This window comes from Hippocampus bargibanti, linkage group LG14 (assembly GCF_051943395.1).
Source record: "Hippocampus bargibanti isolate YZ-2025 linkage group LG14, ASM5194339v1, whole genome shotgun sequence".
Lineage (NCBI taxonomy): Eukaryota > Metazoa > Chordata > Actinopteri > Syngnathiformes > Syngnathidae > Hippocampus > Hippocampus bargibanti.
Window position 1 is genome coordinate 16,115,753 of NC_142747.1, and position 25,101 is coordinate 16,140,853.

A 25,101-nucleotide genomic window follows, 5' to 3' on the forward strand; every position below is an offset into this window, starting at 1 on the left:
AATGCTGCCCCCTCGTGGAAGCGAAAAAAACATTGCCAGAGGTCTGACCAGCGCTTTATCGGCAAAATAAATTCGAGAATGACAGTGAATGTGTTAAAGAAGACAATGACTCCAGAATATGCTCAAAATTTTCAAAAAATGTGCCGAAGCCCTAACGAATAGGAAAGTAGTAATTGGTGCACAAAAAACATTTTGAAATGATACACCTATGCTGTAATATTAATTTCTAAATTTAATGAGCGATTGTCAGAGATGTTCAATCGGACACCGTGGACAAAGGCTCGGAACCAGAAAGATTGTCTTTTACTGCCGGCAGGAGATGCAGCCATTCATGACAGACGCCTGAATTCTGCAGCCTTCTGCCAAAGTATTTATTGAGAGTATCTACAAATTTAAGTGATACATTAGTAAAACATAGTTTTCTTGATTAAAATACCACGCCCCTGGGCTTTCTAAGTGTGAACAGCTGTAAACCAATAAAACATTGTCTCTGCCATGAACTGATAAATTTGTAACCTGGCTAATGAGCTCTTCCTGTGAAGGAGTTTCAAGTTTTAAATGTCTCCGGTGATAAAGGAGTTTCCCAAGTCCTAAATTCTGTCCAAGGCCAAATCTCCTAGATCAGGGGTGTCAAAGTCATTTTTTGCCGCGGGCCACATTGTAGTTATGGTTTCCTCTCGAGGGCCGTTATGACTTTGGGGAACCCATTAGAATGTTTAAATCCCTTCAAATATTACATATAGAGCGCACAGCAAATTAATGAATAACTCGTTTTCAAATCTGAAGTCAAGAATATTGACTTGGTGGTTGACATCCAAAAATATGAAATTTTGGCTCAGATTTTAGCAATCATCATGGAATTTAACAAGTTTAATTTGCTTTCGCGGGCCGAAAAAAATGATGTGGCGGGCCGGATTTGGCCCGTGGGCCTTGACTTTGATAGCAGTGACAGTTTAACAAGCTGCGTCTGTTGACCTCAGATTGACCCTAATTTTGTCTCTGCTTCAATTATGTATTTGAGTCACACATGTTGACTAAGCATATAACAGCATGAAACTTTTAAATATGATAACTTTTTATTCTCCATCAGCGATGATGGTGCAAGTGCATTTTTTCAAGTGCTAATATTGTAAAATGATGTCAGAGTTCTGACCAGCGCTTTATCTAATTCGCTTGATCAAACTTCACAAATTCGGCAATGGCGCTACACGTCATATTTTCAATTGCTGAATAAATTCGGGAATGGTACTGAATGAGTTAAATGCATTGTGCTATTCTCGCACTGGTATCTGTGCTATGAAATAAGCAGTTGGAGACCGCCATTACAACGCCTGTTGGGATGTCATGATTTTAAAATGTATTTGCTCTTCAGTATCAATACTTTTATGCTGTATGGCGCTCCGCTTCGTTAGAGGTCACAGAGCGCCTTTCGTCTTGACTTGTCCCTATCACCATTTGTCCTTCCTGCTTCTGGGGATAATCCCATCATATTTATGACGTGTCCAGTTTTTGCTCTCCGTCTCTTAAATTATACCCTAAAATTAGACCCCTTTCCATTTCCAACACCCTCCTCCGAATGCCCGTCTAATCTGTGGAGTGAATATGAATAGATGAGTGAACGTAGTACAGTCTGAGTACAGTGGAAGTGTGAGAGCAAGCCAGGACCGAGCCATCTGCAGCCCTGGCTGGCATACAGCAAACTAGCCATCCTTCTTGATGGGGACAGAGGGACACCAAGAACAGCTCTCTGACCACCCCTAACCGCTTCTCTTGTTATGGTATAGCACCTAAATCACTCATGCCCCTCCACCTCACCCCTTAAAGGACAACCGACACCTCCGGACAAGTTGCGTCCATAATTTGTAAAATCACTTCAAATGACAAACACACAGAGCTCCCCAATGGCTGGCGGACTAGTTTTCGGTGGAAGAACACCAAACCACACGGCCGAACGGCGCCACCGTGGCTGCCGGACTACTTTTCTACACCCCCTTTCATACGTGGTTTGCTATCGAGTGGATACTTTAGCTTTTTTGGGATCGAAAAAGACCCCACCACAGGTTAGTGTTAAACCGAAGAGGCCACAAAAGAAAATTATGGTCGAGCAGAAGAAGTTTGTGTGACTTAGCGTCCCAGTTCCAGTACGTTAAATCGACCTTTGCAACGTGTGGCTAAGGGTGTTTTTGTGTTGTCTAAGCAACGGTCTCAGGGAATAGAAGAAGTTGAAAAACTTCTGTTGATTTGGATTAACGAAAAGCAGCTAGCATGGGACAGTGTATGTGAGGGTATTATCGCCGAGAAAGCACGGCAACTTCACTCGGATATCATCAAGAGGCAACTACATCTATGACCATCACAAAGGTAAATAAAACGACTTTATTAGACAGGACAGTTTATTTCTTTAATTACAATCCAATAGCACATTTAATTGTACATAAAATAAGGTATATTTTGTGTAGTTTTAAGGCTTATTTAGTAGAAATTTATGTTTTCTGCGGACCTGGAAACGGATTATTCTCATTTTTAATGGTTTCCTATGGGAAATTACTGTTTGGAAGACACACATTTCGCCTTACACACACTTTCTGGGAACCAATTAAGTTCGTAAGCCGAGGTATCACTGTAATGAAATAATTACATATTTAAATAATTCGATAATTAGTTAGTTAAATAATTAAGTAATCAAATAGTTAAATAATAAAACAAATTGAAATGAATTGAATTGAAATAAATTGAAATAAATTGAAATAAAATAAAATAAATTAAAATAAAATAAAATAAAATAAAATAAAATAAAATGAAATGAAATGAAATGAAATAAAATAAAATAAAATGAAATGAAATACAATACAATACAATACAATAAAATAAAATAAAATAACATGAAATGAAAAGAAAAATGAAATGAAAAAATAAAATAAAATTTTAGTGAACTATGTAATGAATCAAAGTATTTCTAACGTCAAATATTTGTAGTCTCACTCATCCACCAAGCTGTCTTCTCCCTTGCCATGAAAAAAATAAGATAGAAAAAAAATCCTCCCATCAACAAAAACAGCATTTAGTTTACTTTTCTCTGAATGAATGAGCAAATAAAGTCCCAATAGCAGCAACAACGATTGTAGGCTTCGAGCAGTATTATGACAAACGGAGGGAAAATGCACCTTGCTGGTTGCCATGGTAAATATGGCCCCCTGTTGAGTGTGTGTGAGGCTCTCCCTTCCCCCTTCTTACTCTCCTCCTTTTCTCACTCCCCGCACTGGTTTTTCCTTTCCCGCCGCACTGACCAATTCTCTTTCCCTACTTCCTAATCTCCATTTTCTTCATCGCTTTAACTCATTCACATGCATTCACAAATTTACTCGGGAGTTGAAAATATGACGTAGAGCGGCATTCCCAAATTGGTACGGGTTTTGTTTTTTCATGCTTGGGTGCCGATAAAGTGCTGGCCATTGCTGGTAATGTTTCCTCTTTTACACAAGGGGGCGGCATTTCCCTTTTTTCCCATGTTCGCGCTTTGTACCAGCTTCAGCTGTTGTTAGAGCCCTATATAAACCAATATGTATGTGTTGCGTTGTATTTTGGACTGTCACCCTCATTTCAAGCTCATGTAACTCCAGACCCATATAATTTAGGAATTAACTTTTTTTCTGATGTCCAAGGTTTCGAATTTATTCGGGAATTTAAAATATGTCATGGAGCGCCATTCCCGAATTTGTTCAGGTTTTGGTTTTTCTTGCAGGTGGAGGGGGGAGGTGTTGCCGATAAAGCGGAGGTCAGACCTCCAGCAATGTTTTTCCCTCATATTACCCCAGACTGATATAACTCAGGAATTTGCTCTTTTTTCTGATGAAAGAAGTGAGTCTAAGGGTTCTTACGCTGAACTGAATGTTCATATAATCCTAAAATTTAATATTCTGTGGGTCCTGAAATTTGAGTGAAAATGACAAAAACCCTGGCACTGGAGTGGACATATTTTTGCACATCGTCTGGCAGGGAATGAGTTGAGAAAAGGAATTAAACAAATAGCTGAATACTGTGATTTCCATCTGGCTGGCGAATAATTTTATGAGATGAAGAAACCTTTTTTTTCAGTGTTTCATCTGAATCTGTGTAATACTAATACTGCTCGAGTCCCACTGGATTCCCTTCTGTTCAAATATTTGCCTTTCATTCATTTATTAGATCTTCCTGTGCTAGCATTTTTTGTCTGAAATTGTTTCAATGAATAATTCATGTGCACGAGACAATAATCGGGGAGAAAAAAAGATGAGGTTGTTATTAGTGCGAGCAGTGTTGTTGTTTTCAAAACAGACGCTAAGTGCACCTGCCTCCTAACACCTCTGCCTGCTTCCAATGATGCTCTTAGAGGACAACCGACACCATTTTTTTGTTTCCTGACATCAGAAAAACATTTTATAGCATCTAAAATACCCAAAACACACAGGCAGGCTGATATTTTTAGTCAAATGTAAAACACCAATAAAAATGGGTTAAAGTGTCCGAAAACTACTTCAAAATGACCTCAGAGATGCCGAGTTTCAGAAGGTCCCGCCCCCTTGTTCGTGACGTCACGCCAAGACGTCGTGTCTTGCTCTAGAATCAAAACAATGGCTTCAGATTCAGAGAAGATGCTTTCTTGTTATTCATCCAGTTATGCATATGATTTAAATCACAGGTGTCAAATTCAAGGCCCGCGGGCCAAATCCGGCCCGCCACATCATTTTTTTCGGCCCGCGAAAGCAAATCAAACTTGTTAAATTCTATGATGATTGCTAAACTATGAGACAAAATTTCATATTTTTGGATGTCAACCGCAATAAAAGTCATTATTCTTGACTTCAGATTTGAAAATGAGTTATTCATTAATTTGCTGTGTGCTCTATATGTAATATTTAAAGGGATTTAAACATTCTAATTGGTTCCCCAAATTCATAACGGCCCTCGAGAGGAAACCATAACTACAATGTGGCCCGCGGCAAAAAAAATGACTTTGACACCCCTTTAAATAGTTCTGAAGAGGAAAGCATAAATGTTTGCAATCGATTAAAGAAGTCCTCCCGTATCAATTCGAGCCGTCAGGACTCCAATGTAGCGTATACCAGAAAATGCACAAGATGGCGCCCAAGCTCCGTTGGAAATGGGCTGATTTGTCTACTGGGTATTTGTGTCAACTAGTATCAAATAGTAGTCTTGGTGCAACGATTTACCATTGCATTATTTATGTTTTTTCCATCAACAATTTCACCATCAACACAAAGTTTTCAGACCAAACAAAGTACCCAAAATGCATTGTGTGTCACTTTCTCGGCCAGGGGCGTTCCCTCCGTGACGTCACGTCAGGCATCGTCATCAACTCGAAAACAAGACTTCCTGAATATTCAGCGCGAGTCTTACAATGTAAAATATAGCTATATGCGGTGGCATCTTTGTAAAATACGCTCAATAGAAGTCATTTGAAGTGATTTTACAAATTATGGACACAACTTGTCCGTAGGCGTCGGTTGTCCTTTAGTCGGTTGTCCTTTAAAGCAACATTGACACTGTTTTTTTTTCTCTCATGAACTCGATTCAGTGCAATTACATCACTTTGCTCTTTTAGTGTGTTACTACGGTAACTCCTTTCACCTTTAGCAGATCACGATTGTGCAGCCTTGCTTTTAGACATTGATGCAACCTTACATCATCCACGAGCTGAGCCATGACATTCGCTGTTACCGCGTGTGAAATATTACAACACATCATCATCGTGACCCCCGCCTCAGTAATGCATATGAAATTCATTATTTTATATGTACTGATTTAATGCAATGCGGCATCTATCGTGATCATTTTCACTGACCATTCGATCTTATTGAGCATTTGCATACGTCATTCGGTGTTTAACAACTATGTCGCGGCTTGGAATTGAAGCGGATTTAGATGGGACATGAGATGTGAGGCACTCTTATCGTCAAAGTATGCTACAGCTTCGTGTTTGCTCTCAACATTTAGCTTGTAGCAGACATGCACATTCCACCATGACGTCCCTGATCCACTGGTGAAAATGATGCGTTGATTCTCTCCTCTTTCGTCTAGAACTGCTTCATGCAACAAAAAGGGTGCAGAAAGTGCTTAAGATTGAATGGTTGTGTCTTTGTGTTGTCATATTATTATTATTTTTTTTTGTTCTTTTGACTTCAAGATGGTGTCGCGAGAGCGGCTGCCTTTCCAGATGCTCCTGTATTTTGTTTTTCTACTTCTTTCCTTTCCTCTCCTCTTACTTTCATACTTTTGTTGCTGTGAAATGTAAATTTCTCCACTGCGAGACTAATAAAGGCTAATCTAACAATGCAACTTCATTGGGCGCATTATAAAAGAATGAAGTGAGTGACCTACAAAAAAACAAAGGGACTAATCTAAAAGTGTAGTGGAAATTAGAATGTAAACAGAATTTTTTTTCTATTTTAATCAAAACTATATGAGGTTGTAACTAGACAACAGCAAAAGCAGTTTTTTATCAATCAAATTAAAAGTGTTGAGATGGTCATCTCACGAAATAAACAATATTATTCAAAGATTTGAAGGACTTTAGCTAGCTGAGGATTTCCTCAGCTAGCTAGTTAATTCGCTAAAATTCACCTCAAGTTAATTGACAAAAACGTTTACAAATGTATAATACTGTACGTGGACGTTTTTTTCTGTGAGCCGACAAATGATAGGCGATACGACCGTATCGAGAATGTCTCATACACAAACAAAAAAATCCCCGACATGAACCCAGTGAACCACGCGTGGACCGGGCAGTCGTGCAGAGTGCGACCGGGTATAGGTGCGTTTGTGCCGGGGAAATGACTGACCTGTGAGGCTGTCGTAACACTCGATCTCGGTGCTCTCCACGGCTCTCCGCTGCTCCTCCGTAAGCTTGGCGGCATCTTGTTGGCTCAGCAGGTTGACTTCGGAGCCGCCAGTCGTCCCGTCGGGTACGTGAACTCCTTTGAGCTGCAAGAGCGCCCGATGGTACTTGCCGATCGCCTCGCGGAATTTCTTCTCCTTATAGCAGCGATGGCCCTCCGCCTTGAAGTCGACGGCTTTCTGAATCTTCGTCTCCATCTCCGTTTCCGATGAGACGCCGACTCGACAACCGCCTCCCTCCGCTGCGTCTCCTCCTCCGCCGCCGCCGACTCCTCCGCCACCGGCAGCCGCTGCCAGAGTCCGGCCGCCGGTCTCCGGATAGATTTTGAGGCTCTTTACCGGGTGTTGCTTGGCATCCATGCTGCCTAGTGAGCGGGGCTGGAGGGGACCATGGTGATCGGATGACTGAAGCACCGTGCTGTGCATAAAGGATGCGGTTCGGCTACTTCGTAGGATGCGACCTGTCACGGGAGAATTATCCGCGATACAAAAGTTATACAAACGTCAAATGGTTATTTTGACCAAAATACGACAGCGAGTGGGGGAGACATTGTTAGAATTCGCCGAACAAAGCTAGCTCTGTTGCAAGTGTAACGATACTCGCGGGGGGACGCTCGTAGCAACAACTGAAGCACAAGCAGTTTCAGCACCACATACACGCGACCGCCTCTGCCGCACAGCATTGTGGGAAACGTAGTCGCTATCAGAATCAGAATCAGAATCATCTTTATTGCCAAGTATGTAGAACACACAAGGAATTTGTTTCCGGTAGAACACGCTGCACTAGTATCGTTGTCAAAAAAACTGCTCATAATCTATAAATCCATGTAACTATCATGAGCCGTTTGTGAATAAAATGTTTAATGTTAAATTATATTATCTAAATTATCGTTTAAGTTTTTGTTTCATTATTGAAAACAGATTACCCAATTTGATATTAAATGAGAGAAAAAACTTGTTTCCGGGTAAAGCTACATTAGTGCACGAAATATAACAGTGCTACGATGCAGTGATTTTCAACCACTGTGCCGTGAGTGAGAGACCGTCAGGTGTACCGTGAGAAATTATCCAATGTCACTTTTTTAACATTTAAATTTTTATAAAACATTTATTAATCATTTTCTACAAATATGTCATCGTCCAGTGATCGTGCTGTAAAGACAGGGGGTGGTAAATTTAATATTCGTCCGTGTGGCAACACGAAGCTGATTGCTTTGATCCTCCAATAGACTTGCACGTGAGAGGTCGTGGTGACAGTCATGGAGAAGTTTTTAAAAAAGAGCAACTGCAAACTACGAATTGGGCTCTGTACAAGCATGTGACCCGAATCAAGGCCTTTGTGTTAATATAAACAGGCCCGTGTTTCACACTGATTGAGTATACATAAATTGAGAAATTATATTGCTATTACATCTAGTTCCGAGTGTCATTTCATAACATTTTTAGTTAGTGGTGTGCCGCATTTTTTTTATCAATGCAAAAACGTGCCCGGCTAAAAAAAGATTGGAAAACACTACTATAACGTAACCACCATAAATTCATGTGTGAATCCCTTTAAAAAAAGTAACAATGGCGTTACGTGAAACAATGTTACAGAGAATATTAACGATATAAATAATACATCTTTGCTAATTCATTTACTAAAGTACAACCCCCCCCCCACACACACACACACACACACACACACACGCACACACGCCAAACGCTATTGTTTTCCATCACCACTGAATTCCAATGGAGAAAGCCCAAGGTTGCCACATTGAAGTTTGTCCAAGTGGGTTTGCCGTACCCGTCAGTCAAGTACCGCATCACATTGGGTCACCCCAGCGGGGTCGTGAGACGTGACTGCGTACACAACTCACGGAAAGACAAACGTCTTTTTCTAGAATAAATTATTATAAAGAATATCAAATGGCCACGATGTAATTATCGTCTAGGTTTTCAGCTACCCACCCTCGCTTGTGTATTTCATTACATTTCTCTTTGTTAATCGAAGGTGAACTGAGGTTTCACAACAGTTCACAAATCGTGATGACTTCATCGCTGGGATTTCAAGGGAGGCTTGCAGAGGGGGAGTGCGACCTCTAGTGGACATAGATTTAATCGTATGGCTGTTTTTATGGATGACGTAAGATTTAGCTTGCAGGCCACCATGGAGTCTGCATTGGATGCAAAAAGGTGTGCTTCCTTTGTTAAAGAAATATACAGAATATACTCCCTAATTTACGAACGAGATACGTTCGTAAGTTGCTTCAGCGCTATATTTTGTATGGAATGTATGTTTAAGGCTTATATAAATATGTTTAAGGCTTGTATAAACCTGCATCGGTTTGTACTGAAAAATAAACATTTAATAAAATATATGCTCTCTATAAAGATGTGTACAGAGAAAATACTACATATGTCACAACAAAAAATGTTTGTACGTACCGTTGTTTATAACTCGAATGTTCGTAAGTAGGGAAGCATCTGTGCAGCAAATAACGGTTTGGGAATTCATATTCTCAGCCCCTCAAGTACTCGAGCTTCCATCCACATGACAAAAAAAACATGCAGGTTAGGTTCATTTATGACTCAATTTGAGCTGAACATTTTAAAACCAAATAAATCTCGCAATGTGGTGGAATGCATTTTTTAATCGCGGAAGCAGCAATTCTGTCACTTGGTACGCTTTATTTTATAACTGTACATTTCATTTGGTGATGACATAAACAAACCACATAAACTTTATGGAGTGTCACAAACGGTTCAGTGCTTAAGTGTAGTCCAAGTTCGAGTAAAAATAAATAGACAAAAAATATATATTTGGATGCTTCGTTTTGTTTTATTTTATGAAGCACTGCTTCTTTGTTTTCTTTCTTTTAAACATTTCTTCGTTGTTTCTCAAGACAATAAAAAAACACTAAAATATTTATAGTGGTAATAAAGTTCAAGTGTAAAGTTAAGTCTAAAAAAGAGCGACAGCTGTTATACAACCATGGGATGGCGAGCAGGTGAAAAAAAAAAAAACACACTGTGGACCCTCAATCCGGCGGTATTCGGGTTTGAAGAGTGTCTGAGGAACGGTTCCATTCTAAAGTAGCCAGCCTCAAATAGCTGGTTTGTAAAAGGAAATGCGCAGGGCTGTTTCAATGTAAAACCGGTATAATGGAGAAAGGGAATTAAGATTGATATTTTCATTACTCCAGCAAAGACAAATATGTATCAAGGCATGCTGTGTGGTGTGAAATTAAGTCTACTCGAATCTACACATGCTGTGTTAAAAACACTCAACCCACACTTCCTTTCAGGCAGGCGGTCTATACTAAGTTCACGAAAAAAAGTACACTACGAGGTTTAGCGGTATTGGAATCATTACAACTTGGTGCGGATGCTCAGGTTAAGTTGACAATAAGTTTCTTCATCGGTTCACTTGGCTTGACTTTAACTCATTTACAGCTAGACGATGTGCAAAAATATGTCCACTCCAGTGCCAGGGTTTTTGTCATTTTCACTCAAATTGCAGGACCCACAGAATATTGAGTTTTAGGGCAACATACGGATTCAATTCAGTGGAAAAAAAACCTTAGACTCTCTTGTTTTATCAGAAAAAAAGTTTACCCATTTACGCTGAGTGTGTTCATATGACCAGAGATACATTCATTTAAAAAATAATCAATATAAAATCAAAAGAGAGTATCAAATAGATTCAAACGAAGTATATAATTAACAATAATATAATGCCGTGTATATATAATTAACAATAACATGGCCAAAAACAACATTAATGCATTTGAAAATGAATTTATCTGTGTTCATATGAACACGCTCGGCGTTCATAGGTTAATTCCTAAATTACATGGGTCTGGAGTTATCTGAGCCTGAAATGGGGGCGGCCGTCTAAAATACAATACAATACATACATATTGATTTATATAGCGCTTTGACAACAGCTGAAACTGTAACTAAGCGCTAACGTGGATAAAAAGGCAAATGCTGCCGCCTTGTGGAAGGAAAAAACATTGCCAGAGTCCTGACCAGCGCTTTATCAGCACCCACAGCAAAGAAAAACCAAAACCCAAACAAATTCGGGAATGGCGCCACGTGTCATGCTTTTCAATTCCAGAATAAATTCGGGAATGGCAGCGAATGAGTTAATGAATAACTAATAAAGTAAATAGACAGTTGTTGTAGTTTCCATGAGATAATTTGAAATTTTAGTTCAGACTTTAGCAAGCATCATGGTATTTCATAAGTTTGATTTGCTTTCGCGGGCCAAATAAAATGATATGGCGGGCCAGATTTTGCCCCTGGACCTTGTGTTTGATAACGACCATCCGTCATGCTTTTCAATTCCCAAATAAATTCAGGAATATAGGACAGTCAAAGAGTTCAAGTGAATCACGATAGGTTCCCACAACTATATAAAATGAAAGGAAGGGAAGCAAATTACAGTGATACCTTGGCTTACAAACTTAATTGGTTCCCAGAGTGTGTAAAGCGAAAAGTGTGTATCCCAAAACTTAATTTCCCATAGGAAACCATTAAAATGAGAATAATCCGTTCCCAGGTCCCCATAAAACATAATTTTCTACTTTCTAATTTTCTATGCTTTAAAACTATACAAAATATACCTTATTTTATGTATGATAAATGTGCTATGGTATTACAATTAAAGAAATAAACTGTACTATATAATAAAGTCGTTTAATTTATCTTTGTGATGGTCGTTGATGGCTTGATGGAATGGAGTGGCCGGTTTCCTCAGCACGAAACACTTGATGAGGAACGTAACCTTCTTCTTTCACCATCTTGAGGAATGATCCCTTGAGGGTGCTTTCTCTGTGATAATTTTATCTAGTTCCTCATCAATTGTGTTCTGTTTGGCTGGGTTGATAGATTTTTTGCATCAAGTGTACGGCGGGCTCGTTCGCGAACAACACATCACTCATTGAGGCAGCTTCGTGTGTATCCCGAAAAAAGTTTGTATGCCAAGGTAAAATTTTCATAAATTTAACGTTCGTAAACCAAAAAGTTCGTAAGCCAAGGGGTTCGTAAACCGAGGTATCACTGTACCTCCTTTAGATTTAAAATTACAAATGACGTGAGAAAATCGTCGTGAAATGTTGCAGACTATAAATACTGTGACGGGAAATTTGAACATCAGCAGCCCTTCATGGGTAATTTATTAAAATGATAATACTAGCAACTTCAGTCCATGCCATGCTCATTCATGCATTTGCATTTTTTTATATACTTAAAGGACAACCAACGTCACTTTTTTTGTTTTTTAACTGATACCAGAAAAACGTTTTATAGCATCTAAAATACTACACCTCCAGTTATGAATATGATTCAAATAGTTCTGAAGAGGAAAGCATACATGTTTGCAATCGATTAAAGAATTTATTTTTGCCATTTTGAGGCAACATTGGTGGAAAATCTCTAACCCAAAAAAAAGAGGCACAAAATGGTGACATCCTGTGGCCACCTCTGTTTACACAGGCTGATAAATTCCTTATGTGGAGCTTGGGTGCCCTTTTCTGGCGGCTTTTGGGTGCAACACGAGGTTGTCAGACCAAACAAGGACAGCAAAATACATTGACGTAATGGAAGGACCGCTACAATGCGTCTTTTTTTTACGGTGAAGGGCGGTCCTTTAGTGACGTCACGTATTGACTCGTAACCAACTCAAGAACAAGACTTCCTGAATATTCAGCGAGAGTCTTAAAACGTAAAATATAGCTATATGCGGTGGAATCTTTGTAAAATGCGCTCAGTAGAAGTAATTTGAAGCCATTTTACAAATTATGGACACAACTTGTCCGGAGACGTCGGTTGTCCTTTAAATACTAAAACCTTCATAAATGTCAGATATCATTGCAATACTTCTATCCAAGCGAACTTGATTTATTATGGTAGGAGCACTGATAATTTGCAAAAAATGAGGTTACTCATGGCACCAAAGTGAAAACCAAAATATTTTGTTTTGGGTCAGCAGTGTCTGTATAAAAAAAATACTAAATCAAATAAAATCTTAATTTCCCCTCGATTGAATCTGCAGTCCTTTGCTGCACAACATTTGGGATTGTGTGTTACTTGTTTTTATTACCGAGCCTCTTGAAAACGCTGACAGCCTTAAAGTCCATCTGGGCGCCAGCACAGTCCACCGCTCCTGTTCCTGTTCCTGTTCCTGTTTTGGCTCCTGCTCCGGTGCTGCTGCTGGTGACTTTGCAGCGCACTACGCTCACTTTTTGCTTGGCCCTGGGCCGAGTGCTCGTCACTCTATTGACCTGCGTGTCGGCAGGTGGGGGAGACACGACAGAGGAGGGGGCGATGACGGCGCGTTGGTGCTTACCCAGCCGATGAAGTACGCTGACTTTAGTTGGGACACCATTGGAGGAGGACGAAGGGGTGGACGTGTCGGGCGGCGGTCGCTTCAATTTGCCGCCGAGGCGGCGCAGTGTTGTGGGCGGGGGCTTTTTAATAGGCTCGCTCCTCTGGGAGGTTAACGGTTTCTTAAGGACGCCCGCGTACTGGAGGATGGATCCTTCTCCGTCGCTGTCGTCCTCCTGCTCGATCGTCTCTAACTTTCCCGACCTTGGCTCCGCCTCCACTTCATCTGCTGCATCCAGACGGCTGAAGACGCCTGTGGGCTGACAACATGAGGGGCGTGGTAAGCAAGTCAGGAAAAGTCATCGTCTCGCATTTGACGGCTGCTGTTTTGCTATAGTCAGCCAAGAACTGCGAGCATTTCCTTGCACACGTGATCTCAAGCTATATTCCTGACACAATGTGTCCAAATCCTGATGTTTTTATTCCTGCTTGTTGCCACCAAAACATCCACCCCGTTGAGGAAAGATGCAAGAAGCTCCCATTAAAAGCTTAAAGGACAACCGACGTCACTTTTTTGTTCTTTAACTGACACCAGAATTTTTTTTATAGCATCTAAAATACCCAAAACACACAGTATGGTGTTTTTAGTCAAATGCAAAACACCAATAAAAATGACTTCAAGTGTCCAAAATCTGCAAAAAAATTAGAACTGCGAATTGGGCATTTTCAGATAGTCCCGCCCCCATTTCGTGACATCACGCCAAGACGTCTTGCATTGCTGGAAAATAAAAACAATGGCTTCAGATTCGGACAATATGCTTTCTTGTTACACATCCAGTTATGAATATGATTCAAATAGTAAAATACAGCAGCTAATGTATTTTGTTTTCTACTTCTTCCTTTCCTTTACTCTTTCACAACTAAGCTGTTTTTTTTTTCAAGTCAATCTTGACAGCATTCCACAATCCTATTAGCTGAGTGCCAGCATTGTGTGTTGTGTACTTTCTGCATCCATTTGGCAATATAAAGGAGAAATTGGCCCCTTACCTTGTTTGCGCTGGCTCCTGGGTCCGCGTTTGACTCAGCGCCAAGTCTTGCGAACACCGACGTGCGCTTCAAACCTTGTAGCACAGAAAACAATTGACAGTTTCACACATTTTGATGAATCAGTGGCGAGTTGAAAAACAATCTAAAAAAATGTTCAGTCACCACCTCAAGCGGCGCCGTGTGTCACTGTCCTTTCCTCCGTCCTTAGCTAACAGATAACTAGCTAGACAGTTAGCTAACTAGATAGCTGATATGTTACCTGACTTAAATAGCTAGTTAGCTAGCTACATTGCCAATAGCTAGCTCTCTCGCTAGCTATATAGATAACAGATAGCTTGCTAGCTAGATAGCTAATATGTTTCCTGACCGTCCAGTTGCAAATAGCTGAAGAGTTGCTAGCGTGCCCAGATAAAAAGGCTAATGTCAATCACAAGAGCCGTCTGTTGCCACGGTAATCGAGCGTCAGACAGGCTGAAAAACGCCATTGGACCAAACATAATAATAATAATAATCATCATCATCATCATCATCATCGATGTTTGTATTTAAGTAAGCATTATGTAGAATGCAAGCGAAATGACAATTTGGGGGAAATATTTTAAACCTGGAGAAGCATATTTGATACAGAAATTTTAACATGATATAATTGTAATATAATGAATGGGTTATTAATAAATATGCTTTCTTTCAATGAAGAAAATACTTAAAATCGCCGGATTATTTTGACGTTATTCTCACCGTAACTTCCCAAAAATTAGCAATGATTTTTCTGGAAAACCCAAAAGCATGATATACTGTGTAACCATGTTGGAAATGACCAAAAACAAAATGTGAGCTTCCTGTAGCGCACCGGTGTCAAAGTCAAGGCCCGGGGGCCAAATCCGGCCCGCCACGTCATTTTTTTTCGGCCCGCGAAAGCAAATCAAACTGGTGAAATTCCATGATGCCTGCTAAAATCCTAACCAAAATTTCATATTTTGGGATGTAAACCACAATAACAGTCATTATTCTTGACTCCAGATTTGAAAACTAGTTATTCATTAATTTGTTGTACGCTATATATATAATATGTGGAGGGGATTAAACATTCTAATGGCTTCCCCGAATTCATAACGGCCCTCGAGAGGAAACCATAACGACAATGTGGCCCGCGGCAGAAAATGACTTTGACACCGCTGTTGTAGCGGGATGATCATGCACCAAAGGGCAGAATACATGAATCGGATCACAAACAAATTGGTTCTTATGAAAGAATTGATCATGTATGTGAGATAGAGGTCTCAGAAACTCGCTTATCAAATATGATACAAATGGCATTATAGAGTTATGGATCGAATCTGGAAATACATATTTTCCTGTGTATAAGGCGCACTGGAGTATTAAGCGCATCCCCAAGTGAGGGTGTATTGTTTGGTAAATTTCATTACATCATGACCAAAGGAAGCTTACATAGATTGTGTTCTTTCTTACTATATTAGTGCGTTTTTTTATTATTTTTTTACAATGGTTGCCGATACATATTATTTAAATATGGGTAAGATTCCTTATTACTAGTGGAAATGTGTAACAATGTATTTTCTGGTTCATAAAATGATAATCTTGGTGTGGTCCAAGAAAAGAAAAAACATTGATCATTATAATACCTGATTTTCCAGTGTATAAGGCACAGCACCGCCCAATGAATGGCGTATTTTCAAACTTTTTTCATATATAAGCCGCACCGGACTATTAGCCACACATTTAACGAATGGAAAATGTTTTCCCAAATATAAGGCACACCACATTATAAGGCGCTACAGTAGAAGCTGGGGTTACGCACTACTTCTTCTACAAGGGGAAATGGAATCATAATAATACATTTTTAAAGCGCTATATAAATCAATATGTATGTATTGCATTGCATTTTGGACAGCCGCCCTCATTTCAAGCTCATATAACTCCAGACCCATACAATTTAGGAATTTACTCTTTTTTTCTGTTTAAAGAAAAGAGCCTAAATTTTCTAACGCTGCATTGAATGTTTATGTAGTCCTAAAACTCAATATTCTAAGGGTCCTGGAATCCGAGTTAGAATGCCAATAACCCTGGCACTGGAGTTGACGCATTTTTGCACATCTGGCTGTGAATGAGATAATTCAGTAGCCACATTGGACACAAACTACAACATTCTATTAAGACCAAACTCCAAGAATAGCAAGACTCCACATTTAAAAAATTTCAAACCAAAGAAGCCTTTTGAATTAAAGATGAAATACCTTAAACCAGGGGTGTCAAAGTCATTTTTTGCCACGGGCCACATTGTAGTTATGGTTTCCTCTCGAGGGCCGTTATGAATTTGGGGAACCCAATAGAATGTTTAAATCCCCTCAAATATTAAATATAGAGCACACAGCAAATTAATGAATAACTCGTTTTCAAATCTGAAGTCAAGAATAATGACTTTTATTGTGGTTGACATCCAAAAATATGAAATTTTGGCTCAGATTTTAGCAATCATGGAATTTAACAAGTTTTATTTGCTTTCGCGGGCCGAAAAAAATGATGTGGCGGGCCGGATTTGGCCCGCGGGCCTTGACTTTGACACCTGTGCTGTAAAGACTGGGAGAGTAATTTAATAATCGTCCATGTGGCAACAGGTAGCTGATTGCATCTTTCCTCCGAGATGGTTCGTGGTATGCCGCAAATTTTTGTCCAACGTAAAAAACGTGCCCTGGCTCAAAAAAAGGTTGAAAAACACTGTCTTATACATCAGAAAATACGGTATATGTTTGGACAAACGGATCATTATTTTGACGTAGCAGCGCTTATTTTTACATTACAGTGAGACCTCAACTTACGAACTTAATTGGTTCCCAGACAGAGTGTGTAAGGCGAAAAGTGTGTATCTCAAAAAAACATTTCCCATAGGAAACCATTAAAATGGGAATAATCCGTTCTCGGGTTTCCATAAAATATACTTTTCAACTAAATAAGCCTTAAAAGTACACACAACATACCTTATTCTATGTATAATAAATATGCTATTGTATTGTAATGAAAGAAATACATTGCATTGTATCATAAAGTCACTTTATTTACATTTGTGATGGCCATTTATGGCTTGATGGAATGGCGTTGGAGGTCGAAGGGAATTGCTGTTTGGAAAGAGTGGCGCATTACATGACGACTGTAATTAAAGAAATAACGTTTTATTTACCTTTTTGATGGTCGTTGATGGCTTATGGAAGGAGAGTCACGCTCCATAAGGACTGTTGGTCACTTAACCTCTGGTGCTGTTCGATCGTGTGCTTCCGCCGAAGATCACTCCGCCAGCCGTGGTGGGTGTGTATTATGAAAATAGTGCTTATTATAAGGTTTAATTTTCATAAATTTGACGTTTGTAAGACAAAAAGTTTGTAAGTTGAGGTGTTTGTAAGTTGAGGTCTCACTGTACTTTTAAGAAAAGGGGGCATTTCCAACCTTCTGCTCCAATCAGGAAAAATAAAGGAAAGCCTAGAAGTAAGGCTGACATATCGAACTGAATAAAAGCCAAAACGTGAATAAGCAGGTTAGTGTCGTGCCAAATATTAATCCAAAAGAGGCATAAAGTCTCCTTGAGAGTTTTGAAAAGTGCTTAGAAACAAAATGTATTATTATTATTATAATTATAAAGTGTATGCCAAACAAGCCACATTATACCGTGCCTTGATTGGAGGTTGAGAACTTTTAATAGTGATTAGTGGATTAGCCGTTTCGGGAGTCACCCGACGAGGCGCCCAGCCCGTTGGTTCAGGCCTACCTTTCTTGGCCTGCTGGGCCAGGATGCGGCGTGTACGTGGCGTGGTGCCTTTGGGCATGTTGATGATGTACTTGCCTTCCATCTCTGCTGTCACACGTCGGCGCTTGGCGGCTGACGACTCGTTCCCTTCGTCTTCTGGCTGACTGATGGCTGTCGAGAGAAGGAGAGGTAGCGATCAGATGAATGGAACCGCGGAGGACGCAGGAGAAAAATATTGATTTTTCGAGCAGGTTGTGCGCTTTACCTGCTTTGCTACCTTTGATAGCTTGTACATTGGACACTGTGACCGAGAGGCAGTTGTCGGGGCGACGAGCTGGAGTGGTTGGAGGGGAGTCATGGCTCAAGGCGTTGGCGATCATACGAGTGGCTGCTAAGGGATGGCAGAAAAAAAATCATTTTGTCATAACAATAATATAATAATAATAATAATAATAATAATGCTACATTTCATTTCTAAGCGCCTTTCAAAACTCTCAAAGTCACTTTACAGTCACTGGATCGTTTTTTCTGTGGGTGAGCAGCGGCAGCCACACGCGCCAGCGTTCACTCAACCCGAAATAACTCAAATAAATAAAAAGCTAGCTAGCCAGCTAACCATTAGGTAGCTAATAGATAGCTCGCTAGCCAACAGATAGCCAATAGACAGCTAGCTAGCCATTAGATAGCCAGCCAGCTAATATATAGCTAATAGCTAGCTAGGTGGATATCTAGCCAGCTACATAGCAAATAGAGAGCTAGCTAGCTAGATACCTAGCCAGCTATATAGCAACTGGAGCGCTAGCTCGATAGATAACTAGAATGACATTTATTTGAGGGGGGCTTAGCCCCCTCTTACGCCTACCTAGAACCGGCCCTGATATCTTTATTTATTTTAACCTTGCAGTCTACACTCCGCCTTTGAACTATCAAAGTTGAAACGAGTCCAAATTTCACTGTTTTCTATCCATTACAGATGGCTGGTGCGGGTTGTTTGTGCAGCCTGATTGATGGGATATTTTACCCTTGCAGTCTACACTATCAAAGTTGAAACTCTCTCACTGTCGTCTGCCTGTCTCTTTAATGTTTAAACCACCTCCCCTCACTGCTGCATTATTGTGAAGCCTGACTGGTACTTACGAGTGTTGGCAGTTCTTCTAAGCTCAGCTTTGACACTGGTCTGTCCTGAGGAGATGGCTTCCGTTGCCAATTTGCACATGTCCTGAAAGTGAAATATATTTCAAAATATATTCTATTTCACAGTCATAATTGAGTACCCTGATGTTTGACCAACTTCCATCTTTTTGTTGGCAATGTCAACACCAAAACCCACAATTCCCAATCTGCCGCATTCATTCTTGAGTCAACTCTGACGCACATTCCACAGTCCAGCAATCATGCCACTTTTCCACTATGCAGCAATGGCGCTTGCTACGTCAAAAAGTGGCTATCGACCAGCAGTGATTAACATCATCCAAACGTTATCGATAGAAATACAGTAAAGTCTCATTATATCGATATCGGTTATATCGATAGTACTGCTTATTACGATACTATTTCTATGAACGCAAGGAGAAAATTTACATGCCGCAGGATCGGATATATCGATAGTCCGGTTATATCGATATTTTTTCTGACTCCCGAGAATAGCGATATCACGAAACTTTACTGTACTTTGTAAAAGTTCCAAGTTTTACAAACAGAAACATGTCCAATACGGAGAAGAGGCTTGTCAATACAAATGGGGACTGTGCAGTTTTATTGGGAAGTAAATGGCATTTCAGAACTGCCCGTTGTCAATATTCCAACAAATCCCCGACCTGTCGATGGACGATCTTGGCGTGTTTGAGAATGGCAATGATGTCACCGATGACCGTGATACCAAGGTCCATCATGATGTCCTTGCTCAGGTCCATCAGCATGTTCTTCTGAATTCTGCAGCAACGCAGATGAAAAGTAATAAATTATTCAGCCACATTATCTGGAATAGTGATGATAATTTCATGAAACCACAAGTGTGAACACAGTTCAATTTGCCTTATTAACCTCAGGAAAATTGACCTTTTAATTGTTTCTATACAAATAGTTGTGTTTCTGGAGTCATCTACCTGTTGTCTACAAAAGAGACTGCATATGTGACGGCCAGGCCAGCTGGGATGCCGGCATCCTTGAAAAATTGGATCCACTCGGAAGTGGCTGAAGATGTAAGAAATATGTCAGCAGGACAAACAAGTTCGCAAATCATGCTTTTTAATCCGCTTTTAAAATAAAACTTGTCATTAGGGCTGTTTTTATGACTACTAACAGGCTACTACACAGTCCTTCAAAAAAGTACATCTCAACAATTCAATATAAGAGAGCGGGGTAAAAAAAAAACGTGCATTCACAATGATACTCTTGCTCAGTTTTGATCGTGGTCAGACAACTACTGGCCTCATCATCACGACTTTTACAAACATGCCACAGAAGAGACACGATGGGACAAGATAAGTATAACACATGCTGACCACCAGCAGCTGGAGGTTATTTATAACTACTCAAGCTCATGGCTGGCACAAAGTGATGGCGGCAGCTGCCACAACAATGGCCCACCCGACACGTTATACAACGTGAACTCGTTTGGAGTCATCAACACGGACAAGGATGAGGCGTTAAATGCAAAGACAGATTTAATTTCACACAATCGAAGGTGATGTGATTTTTGAAGGTTAACGCGACACCAATGCAAATTACCAACAAAATATAACTCACGTTCATTGTATGTGCAATTCAACACGCTGTTACCTCATCTCTAAATTCAACCAGCAAACGGATGTCATTCATTTAGGTAAAGAATCAAACATTTAGCAACGCGATAGCGATTAGCTAAAGAGCGATTAATATCACGAATAAAATACCGATAATTGTCGACACGGAAACGATCTAACATGTTGAAAACGGTCACATGTCACAGTGCGGGAACAAAACGTGGAATTGCGGTGGTGTTAAGATTCGCAAACCGGGCCTTTTCGGTCTCTCTCACCTGTTGTGACGGACGCCATGTTTACTAAAATATACTGTGACGTCACCACCCACTGACATCATTTCCTTACTTCTCCGTCACTTCCGGGACTGTGTGAAGTTTCGGCGAGGAGCACTCGAGGTCGCAAGAGTACGATTATTAATTTATGTCAGCTGAATTTGAGAAAGAATGGTGTACAAGCAAATTTGGTACCTTCGCACCGTCCAAAACCAAAATCACGAGATTACCATCATCCCCCAAACATAAATAATGAACACGAGGCACAAAAAATTATCATAATCAAGATTCTTTTTATTATAATTATTTCTATTATTCATGTGAATGAAAATTTAGCTCACAATTCCAAAATTTACAAAGGCTTGCAATTTGTTATAATTTCCCCCAAATCCATAAATGGCAACCTAAAAAAAGGCAAACAATTGCACGATAACTCATTTAAGGAGAGAGAGACGCATCTCAACGATATATTGTTTATTACTGCGATTTCTTTACAAGTCAACTGCATATAGTTTGAAATATCAGTTCGATATTTTATCTATTTAATCTTTAGGAAAATTAATTTTCAGGTAAGCATCCGAGAGTCTTGTGTGGACGTTTTGTGTGTGCGTTTTTACTGTAAACTCACACACAGAAACGGACAACCATTCACACTCACACCGAGGGACGTTTTTGGAACGTGGGAGCAAACTGGAGGACCCGGAGAAAACCCCACGTGGACCCGAGAGAGCATCCAAACGTCACACAGGAACGCTGGAGCTGGAATTGAACCCAGTAGCTTGACATTGTGAAGTTGAAGTGCTTAATCATTTGACTTCACTAATGTGTGTGGCTATTTATGAGTGTGTATGTCTGTGTGTGTCATCAAAACTGAAAAGTCTCTCGCATTATTTTTGCACAGAATAATAATGTAGCACCATGATGTCAAACTTAACTGGAAATGAAAGTGAAGTTATTGTCACATATCCAACAAGATATCTTTGGCTCTTTCACTATTGTAACCTCAATGCGCACGGTGTGTCATTATGTGACAATGATAATAATTGCAGCAAAAAATAATGATAAGATCCAATGTCAAAAATAGGAAAAAGATGAATCATTGATACAAATGAATGTGCACACAATTAGAATTAAAAATAAAAGATGGAAAGATAATCCTTTGTAACTTTTCTCCATAGAAAATAAATGTTGTAGTAAGTCTGTGGGAATATTTAAAGTTTTTCTTGCAATACAGCATCACATTGGACATACAGTAGCAGTCAGTTTATCATCCCTGACTTATATTTGCTACATTATTTTCATCCAAGAACATCATAAGTATTGCATTTCACACCCAAAAAAGAACAACTGTGCGGATATGCGACTTGTGCAGAATAATACAAATACATTGCAACATTCACCTCAGCATAGAAAAATAGGAGCAACTCTTGATGGCTGTTTTACAGTCAGTACAAGCTGGTTCATTGTGTCATCTTTATAGAAAGTAAAAAGGAACGCACAAAGGAAAGAAATGAATGGATGTCTGTTCAGTGCAAGGACCTCTGAGGTGTCATTCACACACTCAACGATGCATTGAATTTTTTTTAATCATCATTGATTATTCTAGTGATATAATTAAAAGGTGATTGATATGCTTTCAGAGATTAAGCTGTACGGAATGCACTACTCTGTCAATCAAAGGAGTATAAAGTCAATGTAAACTGCCTTGGTCTTTTATCATCCAAAAACATGAGAACTAGTGAATATGTTTTATGCATATTCTGACAAAAAGATATTCTCGTCACATTTGCATTTTGGAGGGAATATCAATCAAAAGTGTCCCTAAATATTTATTAATCAGCTGTTTAAAAAGTGAGGTCCACCCGTTTTCTGAGCACCAGGAGCTAGCTACTCAGACCGAAAACTATACCATCAATTTGTCATTATTTGGATGTTGCGTTTTTTTTTAAAATTTCTTTATTTAAAAAGAAATCATTTTATGTAAAGTGACGTTTATCTTTCAAATACATATTTTAGTTAATTCCTGAAGAATATTTTTTTTTATGATAAGGGCAAGAAATACAAATAGATAACATATTTTGTGTATATGTAACAGTGACTTCAGTATATTTTTTTTAATTTAGATTTTTGAAGATAAAGCGGTGGCATCAGTAGGTTTGGGTCAGACCTCACAGAGAAAAATCACACAAAACAAATGGCGTCATCATAACCTTGTAACATAGTCGTAGTTACATACATACATACATTGACTGTCTTGGATAGTACTTGATACTGTTTTGTAAAACATAAATACACAACGGTGAGAGGCGATGACATCATGCTTCATGTCCAGCGACAGGGCCATTTTTTTAAAAACATACAGTATATATCTAGATATATTTTTTCATTCTCTTAGAAAAATATTCATTTTAAAAGTAAATCTCATAAACATCTTTCAAATTTCTTCATTGACAAAAATATCCCCTCTCGGGCTGAAAGACATTCATACTTGACAATCATAGCGCATACTTAATTATACATACATATATGTGCGCACACACACATATATATATATATATATATATATATATATATATATATATATATATATATATATATATATATATATATATATATATATACACATACATACATATATACATATATATATATATGTATATATATATGCACATATATGTATACATGCATATATATGCATATATATATACACATATATATATATATACATGCACACACACACACATATACATACATACATATATATATATATATATATATATATATATATATATACACATACATACATATATACATATATATATATGTATATATATATGCACATATATGTATACATGCATATATATATATACACATATATATATACATGCACACACACACACATATACATACATACATATATATATATATATATATATATATATATATATATATATATATATATACAGGCACACACACACACACACACACACACACACACACACACACACACACACACACACACACACACACACACACACACACACACACACACACACACACACACACACACACACACACACACACACACATATATATATATATATATATATATATATATATATATATATATATATATATATATATATATATATATATATATATATATATATATATATATATATATATATATATATATATATATATATATATATATATATATATATGTTAAGTGACCAGCGTCTCTCCACAGTTGTCACATGAAAACAATAAATCAAGGGAAAAAAATATACTTCCAATGCGACAACAACATAGTTGGAGGTGAGCTGTACAAGTAAAAGCAGAACAATCAAATACACATAAAAAAAGACAAGATATGCAACAAGTGTCACTGGAACGTATGAGCAAAAACAAATGGCACAAATTCACAGGCAGGAGAGGGCGCTAAGCGCCTCAAAATCGGCCCGGATAATCTCCTCTTTTTGTTTCCGGGTCAACCTCCATGACAACCTTCGCTCAAGAAAGAAATAAACAGGCTAGGTGCAGTTATATGCACGCCTTGTGTTGAGAGGTTGTCTGCAGTTCCCGTTAAAGGCAAACAGGCGAGAGAGAAAAAAAAACAAAACAACAACATCCGGAGAATTAAAAGCCATGGGTGAAGCTTCTAACTGAGAGGGAAACCCTCTTCACAGTTGACAAGATCTTTTACTGCAAAGAGGCAACGGCAGTCTTTGTGTTTGTTGATGGTGCTATTTCACCTTCAATCCAAAGGCTTCAGTTCTGATGTTTTTCATGAAGGTCCAAGATATCACATGTCATCTTAATAAACCATACTCCATCATCACATTCAAACTGTTTTACCACCAAAGAAGTGAATCAAAGGTTTCTTTGGAGAACATTAACTCATTCACTGCCATTCATGAATGTATCTGAGAATTAAAAATATGACATAGAGCGGCATTTACGAATTTGTTCAGATTTGTTTTTTTTTTTTTTTTCATGCTTGGGTGCCGATAAAGAGTTGGCCATCGCCTCTGGCAATGTTTTTTTTTTTTTTTTTTTTCCATAATGGGAC

At 38.9% G+C, this 25,101-nt stretch overlaps 2 protein-coding genes across 6 annotated transcripts in view; both read right to left on the reverse strand.

The window, feature by feature from the left end:
- ttc9b (tetratricopeptide repeat domain 9B) overlaps positions 1–7,535 on the reverse strand; it is a 31,004-nt gene extending 23,469 nt beyond the window's left edge. Inside the window, exon 1 of the mRNA XM_089014417.1 lies at positions 6,840–7,535. Within this exon, the coding sequence (XP_088870543.1) occupies positions 6,840–7,320 (481 nt within the window). The 5' untranslated portion in view covers positions 7,321–7,535. The remainder of the gene's footprint in view (positions 1–6,839) is intronic.
- A 1,985-nt stretch (positions 7,536–9,520) lies between these two features.
- Positions 9,521–21,096, reverse strand: lg14h19orf47 (linkage group 14 C19orf47 homolog). 5 transcript variants are annotated; one of them, XM_089014087.1, is made up of 8 exons: positions 21,033–21,096; positions 20,119–20,206; positions 19,831–19,945; positions 19,151–19,232; positions 18,291–18,404; positions 18,110–18,184; positions 14,257–14,330; positions 9,521–13,529 (listed from the first exon to the last, which is right to left on the reverse strand). In XM_089014087.1, exons 1-8 carry the CDS (start codon positions 21,049–21,051, stop codon positions 12,969–12,971), a joined length of 1,128 nt encoding a protein of 375 aa, XP_088870213.1. In that variant the 5' UTR covers positions 21,052–21,096; the 3' UTR covers positions 9,521–12,968. The 5 variants fall into 5 exon arrangements, with proteins under 5 accessions (XP_088870213.1, XP_088870211.1, XP_088870212.1 ...); XM_089014085.1 differs by having other exon boundaries at positions 18,035–18,184; XM_089014086.1 differs by having other exon boundaries at positions 18,279–18,404.
- Between the last annotated feature and the right edge of the window lie 4,005 nt (positions 21,097–25,101).